The sequence below is a fragment of the Ambystoma mexicanum genome, chromosome 1p (genome assembly GCF_040938575.1).
Source record: "Ambystoma mexicanum isolate Mex_15411 chromosome 1p, UKY_AmexF1_1, whole genome shotgun sequence".
Lineage (NCBI taxonomy): Eukaryota > Metazoa > Chordata > Amphibia > Caudata > Ambystomatidae > Ambystoma > Ambystoma mexicanum.
Window position 1 is genome coordinate 1,032,701,800 of NC_090921.1, and position 22,745 is coordinate 1,032,724,544.

At 43.9% G+C, this 22,745-nt stretch overlaps 1 protein-coding gene across 2 annotated transcripts in view; it reads left to right on the plus strand.

Moving 5' to 3' along the window:
- Nucleotides 1-18,905, plus strand: part of HSD11B2 (hydroxysteroid 11-beta dehydrogenase 2) — a 426,908-nt gene extending 408,003 nt beyond the window's left edge. For both annotated transcript variants that reach the window (XM_069603975.1, XM_069603984.1), the window contains exon 5: nucleotides 12,266-18,905. In XM_069603975.1, the coding sequence (XP_069460076.1) occupies nucleotides 12,266-12,624 (359 nt within the window). In that variant the 3' untranslated portion in view covers nucleotides 12,625-18,905. The remainder of the gene's footprint in view (nucleotides 1-12,265) is intronic.
- The last annotated feature ends 3,840 nt before the right edge of the window (nucleotides 18,906-22,745 follow it).

Genomic DNA, 22,745 nt, shown 5'->3' on the forward strand with positions numbered 1-22,745 from the left:
AAGGTCAAAGTACCAACTACTTGTGGTTTTGTAATATGCACTTTATATTATGCACTTTATTGATAGCACTTAGCACTTTGTCAATCAATAGTCCTTTCATGTTTATATAGCACTTTATTACCTATGAAATATCTGCAATTTTAATGTCTGCAACATGTACTTTGTAAACCTTTTTGACACCACATTTCAGCTCATGCTAAGACACTGCGTCGGCCCACTAGGGCTGAGAAAACAAGCCTAGTACAATAGAAGACGATGTATAATCGTTTCTTTTATTTTGTTGGCATTGGCGAACACTAGGATGGAAAATATAGCATTTTAAACCAGTAATTCCGTGCAAATTGTCCACCCCCAACCTACATGGGCTAATTGGTTTTTTATGACAAAAGCGTTTTGAATTACTAGAGTGCCTTTAAACCAATGCGTCTCTCATGAATGCACTGAAATGGGTGGTCATGCAGTTCCAACATGGTTGCATTCCTGTCTACCAATTGTAAGTGCTAAACACTAAAAATGGACTTGTACACTTTCTTCTATAATGCTACACTCCTCTCTCTGTGTCATATACCAGACGAAGCCCGAGTAGGGTGAAACGCGTCGTTCCTTTCTTGCATCCAAGACCGTTGCTGCCTCCTTTGTCCATGCATTTCAATTAATAAAGGACACTTTGACTGCACGGTACATAAGCCTGTGTGTGGATTTGTTGGAGATATCCAGTCTTTCTTTACTATTACAGCCGGAGTGCCGATGTAACCCGGATTGGTTTCCAATCCACCTTTTTTTATACATATATATTATGCAAGATAAGCTTTGCAGCTTGTAAATGGAAAATGCTATCAGTGCAGAGATAATGGCGTTTAGCTTGTGTTGCCAAAGTTCCCTAGTTTTCTGCCTGTAGGTTTCTGCACTGCATGCTTAAACCATTTCCCTTCATAATTCACCCAGTCAACCCTGTCCCATGGAATGTGTGATCAGGGGTTCTATTTAGATTTTGACGGGATGTGATTCTGTCTCGCTCTGTTTTTTTTAATTCTTTGGTAATATTGGTTTCCAATCTCTGGGATCCGTGGACAAGGTTTTTGATCTTTCATAGTCCATGATCCCATTCGCCAAGATGACTTCCGGTCCCCTGGGCTTCGCAGTGTTTTTAAATAAATCCGATATCTGATGTGCATTCTGCAGTACTGTTTGGAGACCTTTCTTAAAATTAGAAGTTCTTCAGAAACACCTTCGGCCTGGTCGAGTTTCTTATTTCGCTCCTTTTACAAATTAGGTTTTCATTTCCCCCGGATACATCTTCAGTTGAGGGATTGATGAGCTAGTGTTTACCTTGATTTTTGCCTGGATTTTGTAATATTTTGATTCACTGAAGGACTTCGCTAGGCATCATTTCTTTTCCCTTCTGCCTCGGTTTCGTGTGGAATGTATTTGAGTTACACAACTTCTTATGTATGAAGTTTCTCTGCAGCATTTGGTGTTGACTGATCTTTCCCTTTTATGGGGAAGAAAACCAGGTCTCAAGCAGTCCTGGTCTTTGTGACTTGTGCAGTTAATAATAAGGGGCTAAGAAAGTTGTTAGTGCCATCATCACGTGTTGGCGCCCCTTCAGCTCTGCCAAGGGTTTGGCATATCCTTCTCTTGTTCAAGGGAATACTACACGCATTGCTTTTAAAGGTAGTCTTTGGCGTGATGTGTTGTTTTCCATTACATGAGTTTTTACAATCTTTATACAGCCTTGCAACTGTAGTAGAAGACGGGAGTAATTCTTTTTTTCTCTTTTATATAGTTTTATTCCATGAACATCACCATTATTACACAAGCGAGTATAAAAATCAAGTAACTATTTATATCCCCTTATCCAGTGGTGGAAATGGAAAAAAATTGGTGGGGGATCCTACAAGGGCCGGGAGGTTGGTGCCCAAGGAGGCAGGGTTAAGGGGGGGCGTAGCTCGCAGTTGACCTCCAATCAAAGGAAATGTCCAAAATAATAGTTTAAAATGGCACTATTTCTTTCATGCTGCTTCTTTTGCAAACTATATATCCATTCCACTTTAAACCACTTCCATGGCACTGGTGATGATTTACTTCACTGTGCAGAAAATAGTTTTGACCAGTGTTACTGAGTAAATAGTCTTTAAAATGAACAATTTCCATTCCATAAAAAAAAAATCCCCTTGGGTACTATTCAAACACAGTGATTTCTGTTCACCATAAGCCACGTGTTCCTTTCCTTGAACCGCACCCAGCACAGCTCCTGCAGTTCCCCTCTGAAAGCAGTTTGGTGGCTCATTTGTGTGATGTTAATCGGGGTATTTATTTATGCAATGTTTGTCGGATACCTGTATATTCACTTATTTATGCAATGTTTGTTGGATACAAGTATCCGGGTCCATGTACCCGACAAACATTGAATAAAAAAATAAACTGAGTCGTGGCTGAGGAATGTAACTTCCTCTTGTGACCTCTTTCATGGGGTCACCAGAGGAAGTTAGTTTTCTCGTGTGCGTTTTTTTTCTTCTCCCCAGTGCAGAGCAGGGGTTTGGGGCGGCTGACTCTGGCCGGATCCTGAGATCCAGCTACACATATGGTGCCGGATCTCAGATCCGGCGAGAGCCGGCCCAATGACCAGCCCTGCTCTTATCCTATAATAACTGTATAAATCACAAGCATAATCAAAACCCAATCTTGACCCCCAATAAATAAGACCCTACAAGACAACATAACTCACAAGACAAAACATAAACCCCACCACTCCCCCACCCAACATCCAACCCGTAACTAACACTTACAATAAACTACAATACCTCAACCTACACCTTACCCATACACATCCATAAAGGTTCCCCATCTTTCCACATATTCACCCTCCCGATTGAGTCTAATTGATTGAGATTTATCAAAATGTGAAAGTGTTTGCATGTCTGGCAACCAGTTCTCAAGTTGTGGCTTTTTTCTAGTTTTCCACACTTTCATAATTTGTTTAATTGCCATCAATAAAGCTCTATTTCCCAATACAAAGAGCCACAAGCACCTTCACGTCTACCTTCACTTGAAAGAAAAATAACTGCCATAAAAGTTCCTGGAAATGATATATTCTCCACCATATCCATCCTAGCCAGTATTTCCTTCCAAAAGTCCACCACCCTCCTACATTCCCAAAGCCTATGTAAAAAGGCTGCCCTCATAGGATAGCCCCAACAAAGATCAGTGTCCGCCAAACGTCTTGCGCACATCCTCTCTGGGGTCCACTATATACGACCCAAAATTCGTTGATGAATATAGCGCAGCTTCAGATCCATCTTAGCCTTTACTGCCACCCTCCAAACGCTTTCCCATACTTTTACTGACAGATCTCTTCCCAATTCTGAAGCCCAAGCGTGGCGCAATTTCTCTCATGGCTCCTTTATGCATCTCTCCATTGGCATTAACTTAATGTGTGTAGATACCATACAAGATGGAGTATCAAATATTTCACATATATTGGGTTTACTCTTCATCGGCACACTTAACATATGTTGCCTTTCAGTGATCAATTGTGCTAAAGATCTATACCTTCATATTCTCTATTGCCCAATCTGTATTGCTCAACCAAATCAACAAAGGAAACCATTTTCTCATCTTTCCATACATCCTCAATTTTTTAAAATACCCCCATTAGCCCAGCTCCTCCAATTCAACATTTTGTTATCAATTTGTAACCCTGGATTAAGCCAAATGGAAGCTCCCTCATACATAAATACATCCTGTTCACATCCAGGGAGTAAGTCTTGATTTAAATAAAACTTTGTTTAGTGGCATCATTTACAGTAAATATATTTTTTGTACAGTGCTGCTGATTGTACTCTGTTACAATATGCGGTACTGGCGTGGCACATCCCCATTTACCGAGAACTGTGATGATGAAGATGGGCACAGAGATAATGCCCAGATTTCTTACCAGTAATCCAAGTACTAGCCTCACCCGTAAGAACCCTGGAGTTCCTGCTGTCTGTGAAATAAACATTTGTGCATAATCGGGACCATGAATTTGTTAAAATGACGATGAAATTGAAAAGGAAAAGGAAGAGGAAGATGAGACCGAAGAGAAGGGAGAAGGTCTCAAAGCAAAAGAACAAATATGAACAATCTCAGAATTAAAATAGGATACAAAGTCAGAGGCAGAAGGGATGGTGTTAAGTGAAGCATCAGGAAGACGAGGGGACTAGAGAGTACAAAACATAAGCATCAAGATCGGAAGGAGAATGAGATTTATACCTGGATGGATTCTAGTTTGCATAGTTGTCATTGGGTGTTTTGCAAAGGAGTGAGCAAGGTTGAGGGGGTTTATGAGAGGGGGCGAAACCAACACAAGGATAAAGAGAATCCAAAGATGAGGACATTGTGGCATAAAAAAGAAGAATCAATATGCAGAGAAGAAAAGGTTGCATGGGAAGGAAGTGAAGAATAGACGCAAGACGAAAAAGAAGCATCAACGCAGCATAGATCATGACGTAGAAAGTAGCTTTAGAGCACAGTGATGGGATAATCTAAGGGAATGATGGAAAAAGATTTCAAAAATAAGAAAAGAAAATGCAATAATAGTCGAATGAGAAGTAAAAATCAGATTTAGAGATGAACAAGAGATATAAGGAAGACTCAGTTGTGATAAATTCAGAGAGTCAACAATAAAAATGAATGGTGGAAGAGTGAGAAGCAGATAAACGCCAATTAAAGTCAAAAGAAGAAAGGAGGAGGATTCCAAAGGAAGAAAAAAAATCAATATCATCAGAAGTATGACAGTAGACAGCTAATGGGTGACAACAAGATTTATAAAAGGAAGCAACATATTTGAAATAGGAAAATATAGGAAGAGAAGAAGGAAGGAGGGTCCTGAGGAATGTAAAGAAAATATCAGTACCACCACTAGTGCATAATAACAGGGAGAGAGGAAGAAAGAAGTAGAAAAAGAGTAGCCACACTTGCAGGGCTGGCCAAATTAAGAGGAGAATTCCAAATTTCAGAAGGCGAAGAAATTGCAGATTGAGACAAAGAAAAAGATCAAGACTGTAGGAAGTTTTATTGCACAAAGAGCATGCATGCCAGAAAGCAATCGAGACCGTAGGTGACAGAGCAGTCGAGATTACAGGCGAGGTGTGTTTATCAGGATTAAGGCCTCAAAGCAGAGATGGATGAGAGGACCAAAGCAGAATAGGTATACAATGAGCAAGAAAAGTAAGTGAAATAAACAGGAATAGCATGAAGATCGAAAATGGATGACTGAAAATGTGAAACATGGCCGGAGCCAAGATGGAGACCTGCAATCACAAAATAGTCATAACCAGCCGGTATAAACCAAGTAAGTTGATCGTCTTCATCAATCAGGTATTGTGGCATGCTGGAGGGAGGACTCGGACAAAGGGGTGGCATGGTATGAACACTTCTTTATTAAATAATAAGAAAGGACAGCCTAACTCTCCCTATTCTAAAGGGTATTCTCTAGCTAAGGAAAACAGTTGGGTGCTGGTCGCCAGGGTGGTTGTCCAAATGAAAAGAAAGTCCTGCCCTCTGTCCAAAACTACCTAACTCTAGCCCTACCACTATATACTCAAACCACATAAAGAACACCAGGAGAATGACTCCATTCTCCTGGTTCACTGGTATCCACCTTGGTGATTGTGTTTAAAACATCTGAACTAAGAGTTTGTGTTTCACAAAGTTGTAGAATACCAGAAGGATGACTCTCTTCTCCTTGTCCAATGGTTAAACGTCTTCACGATCTCTTTGGCAACCGTTGCCCTAATGTTTAAATCAACTAGACTGTACTGGGAGTCCAGAAGCATGACTCCCTTCTCCTGGTTCACTTGACCTTTGATGACACAATTTCTTAACAGTTCTTATTAAGCTTTGTACTTCTCTCCAGGCTTTCTCCAGAGTTGGTTTAAGGGTTCTTGCTTCACTTTGCTTACTGTTACAATAAGTATTGTGGTGAGGGAGATTACTCACGAGTCTTTGGTTATCTTTGCCAGAGCTACTGAGATGAGGGAGAGCACTCCCAAGGCTTTGGTAGACTTTGCAACAGTAACTGAGATGAGGGAGATTACTCCCCAAATCCCCTACCCAGTCTACCGTGGTTCCCATTACCTCTTTCTTCCTGGGACCACTTTGCCAGTTCATCCTTGGACATTGGGGCTGTGCTTCTGCATTCATCACCACGCTTTCCTCGCTTCTCTACCCCGCTTTGGTTCTGCAGGGCCCGCAGTTCAGTGATAACTGCATTGTTAAGGGACCTAACGGTCCACCTTGCTGAGGTCACGCCACTGTTAACCGGGTTATCACTTCTGCCTTCTTCTGGCTCTCAAGGCTTCCTCCATGTACAGCACTTTCCCCCTCTCCCTTCCCCTTGCATATTCTACTAACCATATATAGCACTTTCCCCCTCTCCCTTCCCCTTGCACTTTTTCCCAGTCCCCTCTACCCTTGCACTTGCGTGATCTGAATGACACCTGGCCTAGTAGGATCGTTGTCTGTCTCCACTTGTTCCCCCCCCCGCCTCGTCGCGCCTTGAAACACTTGTGTATAGGCGCGTCACAAATGCCATATATCATATCATATGTCATATCATATATCAACCTTGGAGCCAAGTCCTCTCGACCAAGGATTTGCTTCGCTGTCCAGCGTCTTGGTTGCCGGGTTTGAATTTTCCAGGCAGGTGCATCTTCAAGCTGGCTTCTCTCTGGTTTCCCTGGTTCCCTCTCGGGCAGTCCCTTGTCTGTATCGATGATGTACTCTTCATATAACATCAAAGAGTAGTTTGTATAACTCGTGTCATCTTCTTCACCGTATTTCCGTAAGACAATGAATTGGGTTTTATAGGAAGAATAAGAGAGTGTCGCAACACCATACAGTGGTACTGTCAGAGGCTTTTCTTACAGATCTTAGAGATTTCAGGGGCTCAAAGGTAAGAGGGTTAGGGAGTTCCACCAAGGAACATGAATCCTCATCCCCATGAGCGAAGTCCTCCTGCTTTTTACCACCCCTAGGGGGAATATCGGGTAGCAACCTCACCTCCCTAGCCTCACAGGGAAGGGCTCCCCCATGGGGAGAAGTGACATGATCCCACGATTCATTGCAAAATGTAGAACCAAAACAGAAATGGCAGTGGTATAGAGGAAGCAGAGAGATGGTGTACCAGATTGAGAAAAGATGATAGGAAGTCTATATCATGAATAACCATCAAATGCAGATGTGGAAGCCTGAGGATAATGGTGGTGCTTCTCAGAGGCAGAATGATGGAGCAATGATGACAAGTGCCATCATTCAAGCCAGTGTTACCAACCTGAGAATGCCAGAATCCAGAGACAGAGGTGTGCCGGCTCAGGAGGCAAGGCACGATTTAACAAACGGCAGTCAAAATCGAGCAGACCGTGCAGGGCAACATGGGCAAAGTAAGCCAAAACTGGTTAGGCTAGCCAGGAATGGGAAAATCCTTTGCCCTGGGGGGACCAAACGGCAGATAAATAAATTCAGAAGATCATGTAAAAAAGCAAGAACAGGCACTAAATGATGGTAATGCACAAATAAGCACAAACTCAACCAACATGTTATCAAACCTGCAGATGATGAAATTTGAGCAATCATCGTCAGAGCCGTGCAGACAAGATGCCTGCCGTGGTTAGCAGGCATGTGGGTAACCCGTGACCTCTGGGACCTGGCGGTATCATATCCAGAGTCGAGCATTTTGACCCATGTTGGATTGGGCACCAGGGATGGTTGCAGACAGCTACCAGTGACTTTCAACAGCAGACAAAGACCAACTAACAGCAGTCTCATAACCTCAGTGCAGGAAGAATTGCATAGATGGACTGGGGAGCATCCAGCAACAGCATCGGACATCCCACCCGGTTGTGTTAGCATAGGCCAACCCAAAACGCAGGCAGAGAGGGGTGGGTTGGTATTGTGCAAGTGGTCGTATCTCATTCGCGCTTGCCCTTTGTAGCCAGCCACAGTGCAGTAGTTGCCTCTCACTCACCACATTGCTTTCAGAGCACTGCAGTTCTCGCAAGGACTTCTAAAGCTGAGCCCAGGATTTTGGAACACAGAAAGCTGGCCCAAGAAGGTCACATGCGTGCCAGCAGAGCACCATGTTAAGGGACCCTTGCTTTGCTCCGGCCCTTCACATGGGTCGGCAGGCAGTTACCGGCAGGGTCGGCCAGCCATCAGTGTATATCGCCTCATTCAAGCATCCACACAGGAAGAACTCTAACAAGTGACATCACACTGCAGCAGGACACAGGAAATTCACCAGTAGACGGGGCACACATGCAAGACATTCTCAGGAGAACAGGTGCACGGGCACATCCAGTATCACACCAATATCTAGGTTAACTCTTTTTTGCACCAGCCCAAGAGACCACTCACACGAGAAGGTGGAAGGATCACACACCAGGCACACAGGTGGTCCTGACTATAAACACACAATACACACGATCTTGGCCAAAAGGATTAGCAATCAACGGTAGAGGGATAGAAATGCAGAGTACAGCCCCACTGATGCTCAACCTAAAGCTCCAACAGCCGGATGCACCAGCCAAACAGGTGTCTTCTCCCTTGCAACAACACTAAACCTCAACACATGCGGTCTGACTTCCACAGCACAAGGATCATGCCATGCACCCGGCCTGGGCTCCACTTTCGTCTCACTGCCACCCACTGCATTCCTACATAAAACAGAAGGAGAGTGCAAGCACGAGGAGAACAGCTGTCCAGTACTCGGGTACCATCCAAAGTCAATAGAGCGGCCTAGTCATCCACCACACCCCGCGACGCTAGAAATTAGCAAGGAAGAGAACATGTCACTCACCAAAAACCATGACCGGTAGACCTTTGGCCAAAGATAGGGGGCACGCTCACATATACTTGCCCACATACATATGTTACATGGCTGATACACTATGCACCACAACTCCAGGGTTCAGCCAGACGTATGTGGCCACGCCAGCTATGCTACCCAGCTAACAATAAACCATGTGTGCAACTACCACAATGGCGTCCACTGATGAAAGCCTGGCTGCGCTACATCACGTCAAGCATATGTGGAGGTCACACTAACTGGTAGTCTCCCACTAAAATCACAATATGTGACATTCCATCTCCCATTATACATGCACGGCGAGGGGATGGGTGGGGCATGCACGTGCATTGTCCCCATGCAGGGAACAATTTCCCAGCTCCTACCAAACAACGTCAATGCACAACCTGAACAAGAAAGCATGGTGCATTATCTTCAGCTACACATGGGCACAATATCCATTACAAATATTTCAGTAGAATTTTAGCAAATTAACACCAGCATTGCACATGTCGCAACAACATACATTGCTTACCCTAACTTGCCACTCAAACTAGCTATGGCCGCGCCAAACCTTGAGGGATGGCCTCAGCATTTAATCAATCTTGCCACAAGACAACCGCCTTCAGGGTAACGGCTAATGGTCGAAACACAGACAATATTTAAGCTAATATGCACTATTATCCTAATAACCAAACAACATTATGAACTTGAGGCCACGGCAGGCATTCTAACCTACTGAGCAAACCCACTACCAGATACACTAAAGAATCAGACCACATCCCTGATTCTAGCTAAATAATAACTTGCCAAAAGTACAATAAAAGTTCTAAAGGTTCGGCTAAGGAATTCTCAAGGGCTTTGTGTATCCGAAAACAAGACAGATAAGCGGATGCTCCGCCCTCAGGACCGCATTTGCAAGCCACATGCTATATGCCAGGGGTCTGCAGCGCTTTTGCTTTCCAGATGTTTCGAAAACCAACCTCCATGATATCTGGCTATTGACTGCTGGTTCGGGATGATGATATAGTGCAAAGAAATCTGGAGAGCCAAAGTTTGCGGACACCTCTCTTCTGGCCTCATTGTCGCTGTGAGGAATGAGTTTCTTTATACCCGGACACTGCTGCTTTAACCTTTCCGATGCTGGATGACCAACCACCTAGACACGCATAAACTCACACAAAGACCACCTCTGCGAGAAGGGTGCCAACCTCTTAGTCCCAAGTGTAGAGCACTGTTGCAACAACCAGCATGGTCCCAGTTGCGTGCACCACCAGGGTGGCAGAATTGGGGATTGGAATATCTTGGTGCTGTGATCGGCTTCGGCCGAAACGACCGACCATGGCCCTGCAAACACCACATAGCGCATGCAGCAGCCAAATGTGTACACGGCGCATCCAACTGCATTGATTCCACAGTCTCAGCTAATTGCATTACTCAGGCCAGGACCAACTTCACTGATGTTTACATCTTGAGCAGCACTCTGCTATCGGCAGGATAGCCCAGCGGCAACATGCTCGCCTTGGAAGCAAGACGACACAGAGCAACACAGGTTCGATCCCTGGGTCCGCACTTAGGACATTTATAACACGTTAATACCCAGATGTTTCTATCATATCATATATCACCAAACGGGTCTCAAATGTAGGCTCCGCCTATACCGTTGCTGACGCCGCTAGACACTGGCGGGACTGCACCAGAGTCTTTTTAATATATATCGGGTGCCCTCACTGCTACTGCTGCTAGCAAACCCCTGGGGTACCACACTAGCTGCTCAATATGGCACGTAGTGGTCACCTCATTCAGGGGCACATTTCACCTGTGCCAAGGCACCCCCCAACAACCTAGTTGAGATCGGCTGCAGGTCTTGCCTTCGGACTATCATGCCAGCAGCTTCTGCCTCATGCAACACCTCAGTCCAGTACGGGCTGCTCACAAAGTACTGAGGCAGGTTATCTTGGGTCACTGCCGCGGGCCCTGGGGGTATCGCGTTGATTTGCCGACAGGTGTTTTTTCGATGTAATTTCTTTTGAAAAAATAATAACATGGAAAAAACACTGAAATATTGGGGGGTTAAGGGGTTACATGGGGTGGGGCGGTTTTTGGATTAAGGTTTGTAATATAGGAAAAGGGGGTGATTGAGGAGGGACCCCCAAATATAAAATCCCAAAATGTTGATGAGTTTTTTTGAAATAATTTCTTCGGCAAAAAAATGTTTTGAAAATATTCATGTCAGCAAAACGACATGGAACTGCCCGTGGTATGGGGTAGTCGCCCCGGAGGGCAGTGTCCCAACTAGATCTACCGCTGCACTCCCACCACAGTGCTCACATGGATTCTGACTCAGCATTATTTATTTATTGGCAACACGTTGAGTACACCAATCATGCTCAGGAGCCTCTTGTAGGATCCAGTCACTTTCTCCCAAGACCTAGGGTAAATGTCCCCTTATAGTCCCAGTGGTAAAAACAAAAACATGCTGTTCATTCGATGGTGCAAAATAAAGCATGATCATAAGAAGCCCCTGTGACCCTCTCTTGAAACCAAAGGCATAAGTTAAACTCCAAATACACAAACTGTGGAAGCATTGTCAAATGTTGGTAAGCAGAGCGCATAACCCGTGCCGGTGAGACGAGCACTCACGGCCAAACTCTGAGTGTCCGTCCCGGGTATGGAAGTCAACCTGCAGGAAATCTAGGCCACATCTATATGGCAACCTTTGCATGTGTATTCATGATGCATTGTTTCAGGACCCGGGTTGTAGCTAAGTTATATACTGTCCATGTTTTACCAATATGGACAGTATATTTTTCTATTTGTTGCAGTTTTATTTTACATTTTGCCCGTAGGCTGCGTCGGGCAATGCTGGCCTGCCAGGCCTCATTTGTTAGGAGGCATGGCGGTCAGGTGGGAGGACACCCTGGGTTCTGGGTCCTTCCTCAGTGAAGACAACACTCTGCATGTTGGTGCCATCAGGTGGGAGTTCTCAGTGTATTGGGGTCCTGCACCTTACGGAGGGGGTAGACCCAAAGGTCTGATTGTATTGCTTGAAGGTTGTCTGGGTAGTTGTGTCTTCATATGTCTTATGTTGGTGAATGATGTTAAGGAATGCAATCCGCAAACAACTCTATGCAACAAATGAAAACGGGAGATACAAGGAGACCTAAATGTTTACCGGTGAGAACCAAGGTAGTGTATGTCTATGCCAAACATGGGTAGTGGGGAATTCCAGAACCAGTTCCCTGCCCTTGCAGAATCTGAAGCCCTGGACACATTGCTGGCACTTGGGCGGTGGGTCAACCATATTCCAGAATACTGCTGTTCCGTAAATGTGTCAAACAACTAGGAAATGTCTGAAAAAATAACATGACAATAGCCACTGACCTGTTCACAATTCCTTTTACCCTCCCTCATCCTCTGATTATAATTTGTTTCCAGGTCGTTCCAATGACCTCTCGTCCTGGGAGCACCAGCACAAGCATCAACTGGCCAACCTGTCGGAGGAAGTGCTCGAGGACTACGGAGAGGAGTACCTGTCGGAGACCATCAGACTCTTCATGGAGTTCGACCGCACGGCCTGCGAGGACTTGAGCCCCGTGGTGGACAGCATCACGGATGCCGTGCTTTCCGAGCACCCCAAGCATCTGTACTTTGCAGGGAAGGGGCTGCGGATCATGTACTTTATCGGGGACTACATGCCCTTCCCGATCAGTGACGGCTTCTTCCGGGCAATGTTCCTGAATAACACCGTCCTCCCGAGAGCCCTGCGAAAACAGTGCAGCAAGAGGGGAGAGTGAGCCAGCGGACTCCGGCCAGGGACATTTGCGCGATCTTCAAAACCAGGGAATCAATTTTTTCAGGGGGATTCGTTACTGATTTCTTATATGAAGATACTAACGTTTTATACAAGGAAGTATGTCTCTTGCCAATCAATTTTGTTAACACTACAGATCAACATAAGCATCCAATAAGAGCCTGGCTAGGCACCGGCGTGGGACCTTGCTTTATTTATATGGTTCCTGAAAGCCAACCAATCTGTGCCAGAAAGCATGGAATCACAGCGCTGACCTAGAAATGAGTCCCTTCTTTGGGGACTGCTCCGTGTGCCTTTACCTTCCTCTGGGCCATCGGCAGGGCGTCTATTGTATGCTGCCACGTAAAGGGCCGGCCAGCTCGATGGCCTCTGCACCTTTCAATCATATCAATTAAGAAACCTGTGACTGGAGTGTGGTGGTTTGAGCTTATAACTGGAAAGAGGAGAATAAGAACATTCTAATCATGTTACTTTGTCTGTGATATGCCATGGCTTTATATAGCGCTTAATCATAATCTTTACCTTGTTTTCAGGCAATTCCAATTTCTTGAAATCGGACAAAAGACATAAATGGAGGTGATGTAACGTGGCCAGAAGTGCAATATTTAATGAACACTAGAATATAAGGTTACAATCCAGGTTGCTTGGTTCCATTTTGAGGGACTTAACCATAACATCACATTTTTGCTTCAAACATTGGCTACCACTTGCTAGTGATGCAAACATGTTGGGGGCGGGAGGCACTGACTAAATAAGGGTCTCCATTCCTTCAAATTCACCTCTGTACTCCCTTTATACTCCAGACACTACTGCTGTCCTGATACTACTGCTCCTTAACTAGTCACCTAATTTGTTTCACATCTACTCTCATCTTGTAGCCCACAGCCTCTCCAACCGAAAGAAGACCCAAAGGTGATGGTAATGTGGCTGAATGGCTGGCTTTCATTATAGTGGGGGAACCGGTTTGTACATGTTGTCCGAATACGACGGATATGATGAAAGTAGCCTCAGCAGGATCCTGGAGTGTACACTCCATGCCGTTTCGGATGAGGCCCCTCTTGTGAGTAGAGCTTGAACGCTAGTGTAAGACTGAAGGTGGGTAATCTCGATCTAGCGAGGGCTCTGCTACTATCCAGCCAGGAAGACGCAGGGTTGACACAGGATCTTGCACATCAGAGGACATAATGTAGACCTTACAACTAAAACTAATGTATCAATCGAAACCTAGCCAAGACTATTCTAGAGAGTTGAATCTCCCTCCCTTCTTAAGTACCCTCCTTATAGCGCAACCCTGTTGGGCTTTGCTATTTTAACTATGTTAGCACACTGGGGATCACTACATCAGTTTTCCTGGTCCTTCCAGATCACCAGGATAATTTAATGCCCCTGGGTGGCAATAGGATCCAAACACTAAGTCCTATGTTAGCCATAAAGGCCATACTAAATATGCTTGTTTAAAAGAGGGCACAACGTTCTTATACGCCAGCCTTTTTTTTCGCTGAAAATGTTCGGCTGAAAAAACTCATTGAGAACTATGGGCAGGGGTAAGGGGATATAAGGGACAGGGTGTGTGAGGAATAGGGCATAGATGATAGGGAAGGGGTGCCTTCGGTGAACCCCTCAAATATATAATTATTTTTTTTTTTTTTAATTCGATGTTTTTGACTGGGGATGTAAGAACACAGTTCCTAAAAGAGGCCCACCACCAGTTCAACAGTACCCAACACCCCAAGGTTTCTGGGGTCCATCCTAGTGCCCTCAGTTTCGTGAAGGTAGATGGAAGTGTGAGCCATGTTGCACTCACTCAAGTAGGCTGGTGCTCTGCGATGTATAGATTAGTTATGGCTCCAGCCAGGTCTAATAATGTCATAACAGCATCAAGCATATTTCCCTGGGGGTCTATAATACCCTTAGCAGGGGGGTCTATCTCCAAACCCTTTAGAAAGCGCATTACTACATGGATGAATAATCCGACATGCGTGTACTTTCTGCACAGTGTTCTGATCATTTAACATTACACGTGTGGGCATTTCCTTTCTGGTACAGTAATTAGTTGAAAACTACAAGGATCGCTTCGGTGCCTGCAGAATATTCAGTTACATACGAATGGCTCCTTCCTCACAGCAAGAATACCGGAATTCACTCTGTATTTTAATACACATCTTATTAGAGCATGCGCCACAATTGCAGAACCGAAATCAAAAGATGATCCTGTTCCCCGCTCAATGACTGGCGTTCCAATTCACCATCAGATGTTCTGCATGCTATTGATCAGGCTAACGGTACATTACAAGTCAAATTCCTTATATTGCACCCGCAATTGACCCAATACATACAAAGTATTTTAATATAGCATTCCAAATAACATTTGGAGTGCACTAGACCTACACAGTAATTCTCATTCTGTCTCATACAATGAGCACTTGAAAAATCAAACACAAGTGCTGAGGTTCACGCTATAGAGTTGGATCAAATACACAATCTCGACCAATGCCTTCAGCCAATATAATCGGGTCAGAGTTAATATTGCTTGAGGTTTCCTACATCTAGATAAAAGTGACTCAAGAGGGCCTCTAGTTAGGGAAGAAGTCATTTGCCCTCCAAATTCCAGCGTACACTCTCAAATATCCAATCTATACTGTCGACTACTGCATCAGCAGGCTAAAGTCATTGTATGCTGCCTTGTTCAGGGCGATAATGCTGTATATGCATTTTATGACACCCCATGGGAGGTCTACTTTTATTACGCATATTTTAGAGTAGCGTACTTCTCTCATCTGCATTTGGTAGCATCACTCTCAGCAGAGACTCTTTAGGACGCCTATCACTTGCTTACAAACCCTTAAAGTACCCTCGCTTTCATCAGGGGCGACTTCAATGTCTCCCTCGTAAAACAGCTGATCATATAGAGCCAGATAGAAATCATATTGCGCTGTTTTCTGTAAGATGTTTTCTGAAGCATTCATAGAGAAAGAAATTGTCTAATATTTAATGTTGGGACTAGTTAGGCTGACCATTGTTCAGGGAAGTGATAAGCAGTCTGTGGAATTATTTTGCTGAATCTACATGTGCCTGTTACAGAGAAGAGAATATTATTACATTCTAATACACATTATTCTCCTGAAGAAGGCAACTGATGAATTGGAGCATGCAGAAACAGCTGTCAACAATGTAGATGATACAGTACTGAATGTCAATCAGAATCTGGAGGCAAACATGACTACTTCCCCGGCTAGCAGTCCAGAGAGTCTTTTCTTGATGGTGCTAGATGTAGCCAGGCATGTAGAGTGTGCATTTGCTCCCACACCATACAGTATGAACTTAACACACTGGTTAATATTGTTCTAGTGTCAAGTATACATATATTAGTTTGAAGAAATGCATACCTTGTGTGAGAGAGTGAAAATGATCCTATACATGTTGTATTGGTAAAAGCTTTATTTCAATTCTTAAATCATGCACTTTGTATGTATTGGCATACTCCAATGTACATTATAAGTATACTTGGTTACGGCAATGTGCTAGACGGTCGTCAGTAAAAGGTTAAACGTATGATGGTGAATTTGCATGACACATTTAGAGTGTGTTATGGAATAAGCTTTTGATTCCTGAGGGAAATGATTTAACATAACCTTGTTGTTCAAGTTTAACTGAGGATGTAATAGAATGTGTGTATGATATTCTGAATGAGTTCCGGTCCTCGTGCTCGGAGGAATGCGTGTATGTGGCTAACTAAGTGGCCAGCACTTTGGGTATCTGTGTAGTTGGACGGTCCCTGCATTCCGCTGGAACAGGCTGCCTCTCTTTGAGTTGTTTGCTGCACAGTGTTGTTATTGTTAGTCCCTCCATAACACGCCAGTATGAAGGGCATCCTGTCTTTGGGACAGTATTGGAATGAACTTTGTCTGGTCGTTTCCTTTTAAGACGCTTGATGGGCATTTCATCATGGCACAATATTTTCAGCTTTATGGAATTCTGTCCGGATGGCATTTCCCTTTAGCACACCGTTTTCATAGACATTTCCTGATGGACTTTGCCCCATAGCACATCATTTTCACAGACATTTCATTCCGGCCCAGTATTCTGAAAAGATGAGTACTTGTTCGTTATCTGATTTGTTGGGCCAGCAATAGCATGTGGCTGGGACACTATGCACTACCATTTTCTGTGAGTTTGTCAGTTTTAATAGTAATAGGTTGCCAGGAAACGGTTGAGGGGAGACATCCATAACTCTATAGCCAGGACATTATCAGGGTGGAAGTGCCCTTTTTATGTGGCAGGGAATCTGAGTTGAAAAGGGAGGTGGCCAGATTAGGTGCACATCTGCTGACCATAACCACTTGGTACATACCCCTTTACAGCACTGCAAACCCTGCATTGCCTAACTTGTAAAGTGTGGGGATGGGGTATTGGGCACACAATCATTGATATTGTGCCATAGTGGTGCCCTTAGGAGTCACATGGACTGTGAGGGTCCTGAAGGTCTAGAACAGTACACTCAGACCAACAGGGTTCTAAATTCCAGAAATGGCCTGCCTTCAGAGTCTCTAGCGATGGTGGTGGGTCGCCGCCAGGGGACACCCAGCATGCCTCTCTTGAGTAGTCGAGTGGGGTGACTGGGACACATGGAAATGGACTTGCCTATTCTCAGTACACATTTGGAGGCTGCATCGTAGGTTGCTCTCCTCCATATTGTGGGGAACCGGCGCATTAGTTGGCATCTCATAATCAATGCTTCATTGTGTCAGGGTTTCCAAATCCGCTGATGAGAATGGCAAGTCGAAATCATCTGACATTTTAATGATCCCTTCTGCATCTGTGTTTGCATGTGTAAGAGCGGTTCTATTCCAGATGCCACTGGTGGCCTTCTACCGGGAGGTGATGTGCTCTTCCTACACATCTGCTGTGTGTCCCATGTCGACGCGGATGAAGCAACATTTTTCTTACTCAGTTGTTTGGCTGTGGAAACGGCCTCTCTTCTTTCAGGAACTGCACACTATGAATGGGCCTTTCTGAGCCATTCCATCCCCTGCGTCGTCGCTGTGATGCAACTGTCTTTGTTCCGTTTGGTTGTCCCAGGTCCGTTCATGCTTTTGGGTAGGACCTTTCACCAAAGCCGCTCATGGTGTTCACTGTCGACTGTTATTACTGTTTAATGCACTGGGTTATTTGTTGTCTAAAGTTTGATGTATTTTTTTCAGGCTGCCGGTGAAACAGGCACTCTGCAGCCGTAATACTGTAATACCTCAGTTAACATTGAAATACAACTCCTTAAACGAATGAAGGACTAAGCAGGTAAACGGTGTACGAATAAAACAATTGGACAAAATGATGTCCACATCGGGATATCTCCGATCCTACCCTCACATGGGGACAGGATGGATTGTGCCAAACCCGAGGACCAGGTCCGTGCCAGAACAACTTGGTGAGATGTGGTTCATTTGCCCAAGATCTACTGCACCCCTTGAATAATTCTCAGGAACCAATCAATGGACAATCACAAAATGGACTCGGCACTTTCTACGTTAAGAACACAAGTGGCACAAACGCTTCCGGACATTTTGTGTGGTCATTCACAAGTGGCAAGTCCAGCTTTCATCTGCACTTAAAAGGATGGTTCGCAAACCCATCAGAAGTCAAAATACCAGTTTTGGAAGGAGTGGGTCCTGGTGAAGACCACTTCATGGCAAAGGATTTCTGGGCCAAAGGATTGCTGTGTGGTCCAGAAAATAAATACCACATTGCTTGTGGGGCGATGAGGGTTGGTACCTATTCAAGTGTCTTACAGGTGAGCTAGCTGGCTTCTCCGTGGACCACGGTCAGTAAAGTCAGCATGTGAACCCTCGGTAATCCCTGTGAAAATAATTATCCAATGACCATTCAGTACACAAAATCAATGAAGTAACCTCACAAGATTGTGATCAAAGCTTTATCTGTGCTCACCTGAGCCCTGATGTTTCACACATTATACTCTCAGTTGCTTCTGTCTATGCCACTCGCTCTCCTTGAGCTGAGCGAGACATGCGCCATGTCCCACATGACCCCTTTGCACTGTAATATTACAGCTTCATAATGTGACTGCCCAAAGGATGATTACATGCTGGTTTGTGATCTTGCCCATATGTTTGAGCACGCATTGTGTATTTCTGCTTTGTAAAGCTAGGGCTAGAATTTCACTCGGGGACCAATCACAACACTTTAATCAAGAAGTGTTGTAAACATGTATTTTTTTAACCCAATAAAATGCACAATTGACATGATAAATGTTGGCTTCTTTTCTTGGAAAGTTGCATATCTTGAACCTTAACAGACCATGCAGAATTTCAGAATGGAAAAAGTTCAGTAAGGATGGAAGTAGCAATGGATTCGGATGTTGTGCCCACAATGTACCAAGATGTGGGTCCAGGACTGATATCGTAGAATGCATGAACCACCTTATGTATACCTTGGAGAAAAGCTTTAGTTGCCTTGCCAAATTACCAACTGTTGAAGGGGAAAGGAGTGATGTGTTCATTTATATAATGAAATTGACTACTCAGGTTATCGATAATGCCATTCTTTTGCATTTATTTTTAACATGGCCGCATTTTCACCCTGCTTACAACTTACAGCTGTACACTTTTACTGTTCCACAGTTACCTTTGTTTAAAAAACCACTGTTGCTATATTTAAAACCAAGACTCAACCTGTTATCAAAATTAGAAATCATAATATTGAGCCATCTGATTATTAGTTGAAGTTCATGTGTTCTCATTTGGTGCCGTAATATTAAATGTAAAATTGTATAATTATAGAAATTTAAAGTTTTCACCGTTTTACCCCACATAATAGAAATAAAGCTTCAATGGTCAGAGCATGATCTAATTTCCATTTAGTCATTCATAGTTCACAAATTTAAAAAAACACTTAGGATCGAAATATACTTTATTTCGGAAACAGTCTAGTTTCTATAAATGTAAAAAGATCATACAAAAACGTCATCAATAAACGTGAAACGGATATAAGCATAATTTAGGGCATGCAATCAAATTGATGATCGAATTTTCAAAGCACCGAATAATAACTTTGCAACAGCAAAACATACCAAGGGCTCATTCAGTAGTAATAAAAAGCTAAGTGTGGGATGGCACTGTCTAAAAACATTTATTTTTTGTAACTCGGTGGCAGGGTTAGACCACATCTAGCATTATCTCTTGGGTAGAATACCATAAAGTGCAACAAATCTTCTGGAGCCCTTAAACTGCGAGTCTATAAGTTACTTCTGGGTAATCCGTTTTAAAAAAGCGCTCTAACCTACTTATTTTTCTGTTTGTCCAATCAACATGCTTTACAAGTAGTATTTCAACTACTTAGGCCATTATTAAGCCCATCTTCTAAATGCCAAAGGACTCGCACTGGGAAAAGCTGCCTTGTGTTGTCGAATAGTGATTGGAACCTGTGGGAGCAGATGTGATGTTGCAGACTGCTTGAGTAGTTTCAGGCCAGTAAACTACATTTTATTGCTAAAAGATCATTAACAAACTGAAAAGGAGACTTGGATTCAGGGCTGACTAAATTGGGTCTGACTATTGGGGCTGATCCTGGTCTTTCCGGACGAGCTCCCCCACTTTTCTGGATCCCTGACCCACCAGTCCTGCTAGATTGTTTTTTAGTGTATCCCCAGTGCTGCTCTTACGGTGCTAATCCACAGTCTCCACTCAAACTGCGCATCTTTGTTCTCTGTTCATCCCGCATTTCTTCACTCCTCGTGTGGCCTTCCACAGGCACTATTTAAAATGTCTTCTCTCCTTCGGTGTCCTTTCACAAGCACTTTTTAAAAATGTTTCCCCACAGTGGACACCACCATGACCTGCATCACTTGTTTTTTTCCTTGGTCCCACATTTCTCTTTCTTTCTCTACTTCCCCGTTCTCCTGCTGCATTGTCCCTCCGTGCTTGCGTTGTAATGTCAATTATATTGAACGCAAGGCCCTTTGGATAGCGTGTCATGCAGTGGATGGGAAACAGAGCAACTCTTACACCAAATAACGGAACCAACTCAGGAAGATGGCAAAGGTTTTACTGTTTTAATATCAATTGTCTAAAACGGGGAGTTACAACGGACATCAACGGACGTTGCACAAGCACTCTCGGCGCATCATACAAAAAATTACATTTATGTAGTAAAAACTTGTCATATGTGATGTCATACTATGTGGCAAATAAGGGAAACCTATGGGGGTTGTGATACGCTCAACAGGAATATCTAAGAATACTTTCTATAGGGGGTTGGGTTGTGATTGGGTCTCTACTGTCAGGTGGACATCTTGTGCCCCCCTCTAGTGTAAGTCATCTTCATCATTAAGTACATGGTATATCATTGGCTCTCAAACTATAACCATACCTTCGTTATACAGCCCTCCACAATTGGTTTGCACGCTTGTGCCAGTCTGGAACATTTGGCTCACTAGCAGCCCGTAAACTCATACACCAGGTGCAAGGAGCTGGACTTGACTGTACTTCCACACCCAATTAGCCCAAAGTCTCATCAGCCATGCCTTCTGCCATGAAGATTGGCTTTGAACTTATCCCTGCAAAGTATCCTTGTCTCTGGGAATATAAGGGAGTGCGAGCACCACTATCGATCTCAAATTCTTTGCCAGCTTCTCTTTCCATCCTTGACTCACGTGACAGCAGACCATGATCTGGTCCATTTTGCCGCATTTAGTGGTCTTTAATGAATCAAATTTGGCACTCTGGATGTACTTTCTTTTCTCCTTAACAAGGGATGATTCAGCATCTCACGTTCACTGCCTTCGACAATAGATGACCAGTCTTGGCTGCTTCAGCCTTGACACCAGGCCAGACAGCCCTTCCAGCCTCTTCCATGATCTCATTCATTCTTTGCTGCGACACAGCTCTTGGCTCTTCTCTCCATGGGTTTAAGCTTACTAAAGTTGTGACATCGATGTCCAGTTTCTATATAATGGTGGCTTCGCCTGCAGTCTATTCACTACACATACCCAGCTTCGAAGATTACTTGATCTACTTGCATTGCTGCATCTGTACAATTATTAAATGACTTGCCTTTTCTGCAGTGCTCTTCACACGTGCAATCTTCTTTTTGCATATCAAAGTTTACTCAATACCTTATTTCGTCATCAGTTTCTATAAGGGTCATACAACTTCTTCAGCCAGTCTTCTCTGTACATCACCCTCGCTTTTTGTGACATCAAAAGCCAATTTATTTTGCTCTCTTTCATATTCCTTCTGGGATTTCCTCCATGAGATTGTCATCTCTTCCGGAGTACATCTGTTAGGGTTTTCTTAGTGGATAGTTTTTCTCGAAGACTCGCCACGGAATAGTCACAACTGCTGGTGTCAAACATGGCACAATCTCAGGCCTCCGACATATAGGTGTGAGAGGGCGGGACTTCCTGCAGAGGCATTCGGCCGCTCCTCTACACTCTACAATATCTAGCATTTATGACATTCAGGATCCTATTTATGGCATGAAGTCAAGTATTAGCCATCTTTTCATTATTATTTCCACAGAACCGTGAGAAGAACACAAACTACAGTACTCAGAATAGCCCCTCTTAGATGTGAGAAACAATTGTAGTTTCAGACCCAAATATTTATTTTTAGTTGTAGTATTTATAAAACGTCCAAACCCTGAGGCATCACATCATTTTACAATCATTAAATCAGTAAAAAGAAGGAATACATACATGGGATAAGTAATTCAAGTCATTACAGAACGTCAATCGTATTCGTCAAAGAGCCAGGTTTTAACAAGTTTTTTTTAAACTTGTTGTAGGAATGTTCATTTCTAATGGAGGGGGGTACAGCTTTCCAAAGGATTGGGGCTGAAACTGTGAAGCTGGCACCACCCGCCCTTTTAGTCTTGTAGCTGCGGGGTGACCAGAGAGGTGCTGGCACTGGATCATAGGGTGCGTCTTGGTATTTTCTGGATGATGCAATCATTGAGATATGAAGGCGCTTCCTTGTGAATGCATTTGTGTGCCAGGGTGAGTGCCATAAGGTCAATCCTGGCTTCGATAAGAAGCCAGTGAGTGTCGCGTCTGGAGGATGAGATGTGGTCATTGCATTTAAGCACCAGAGC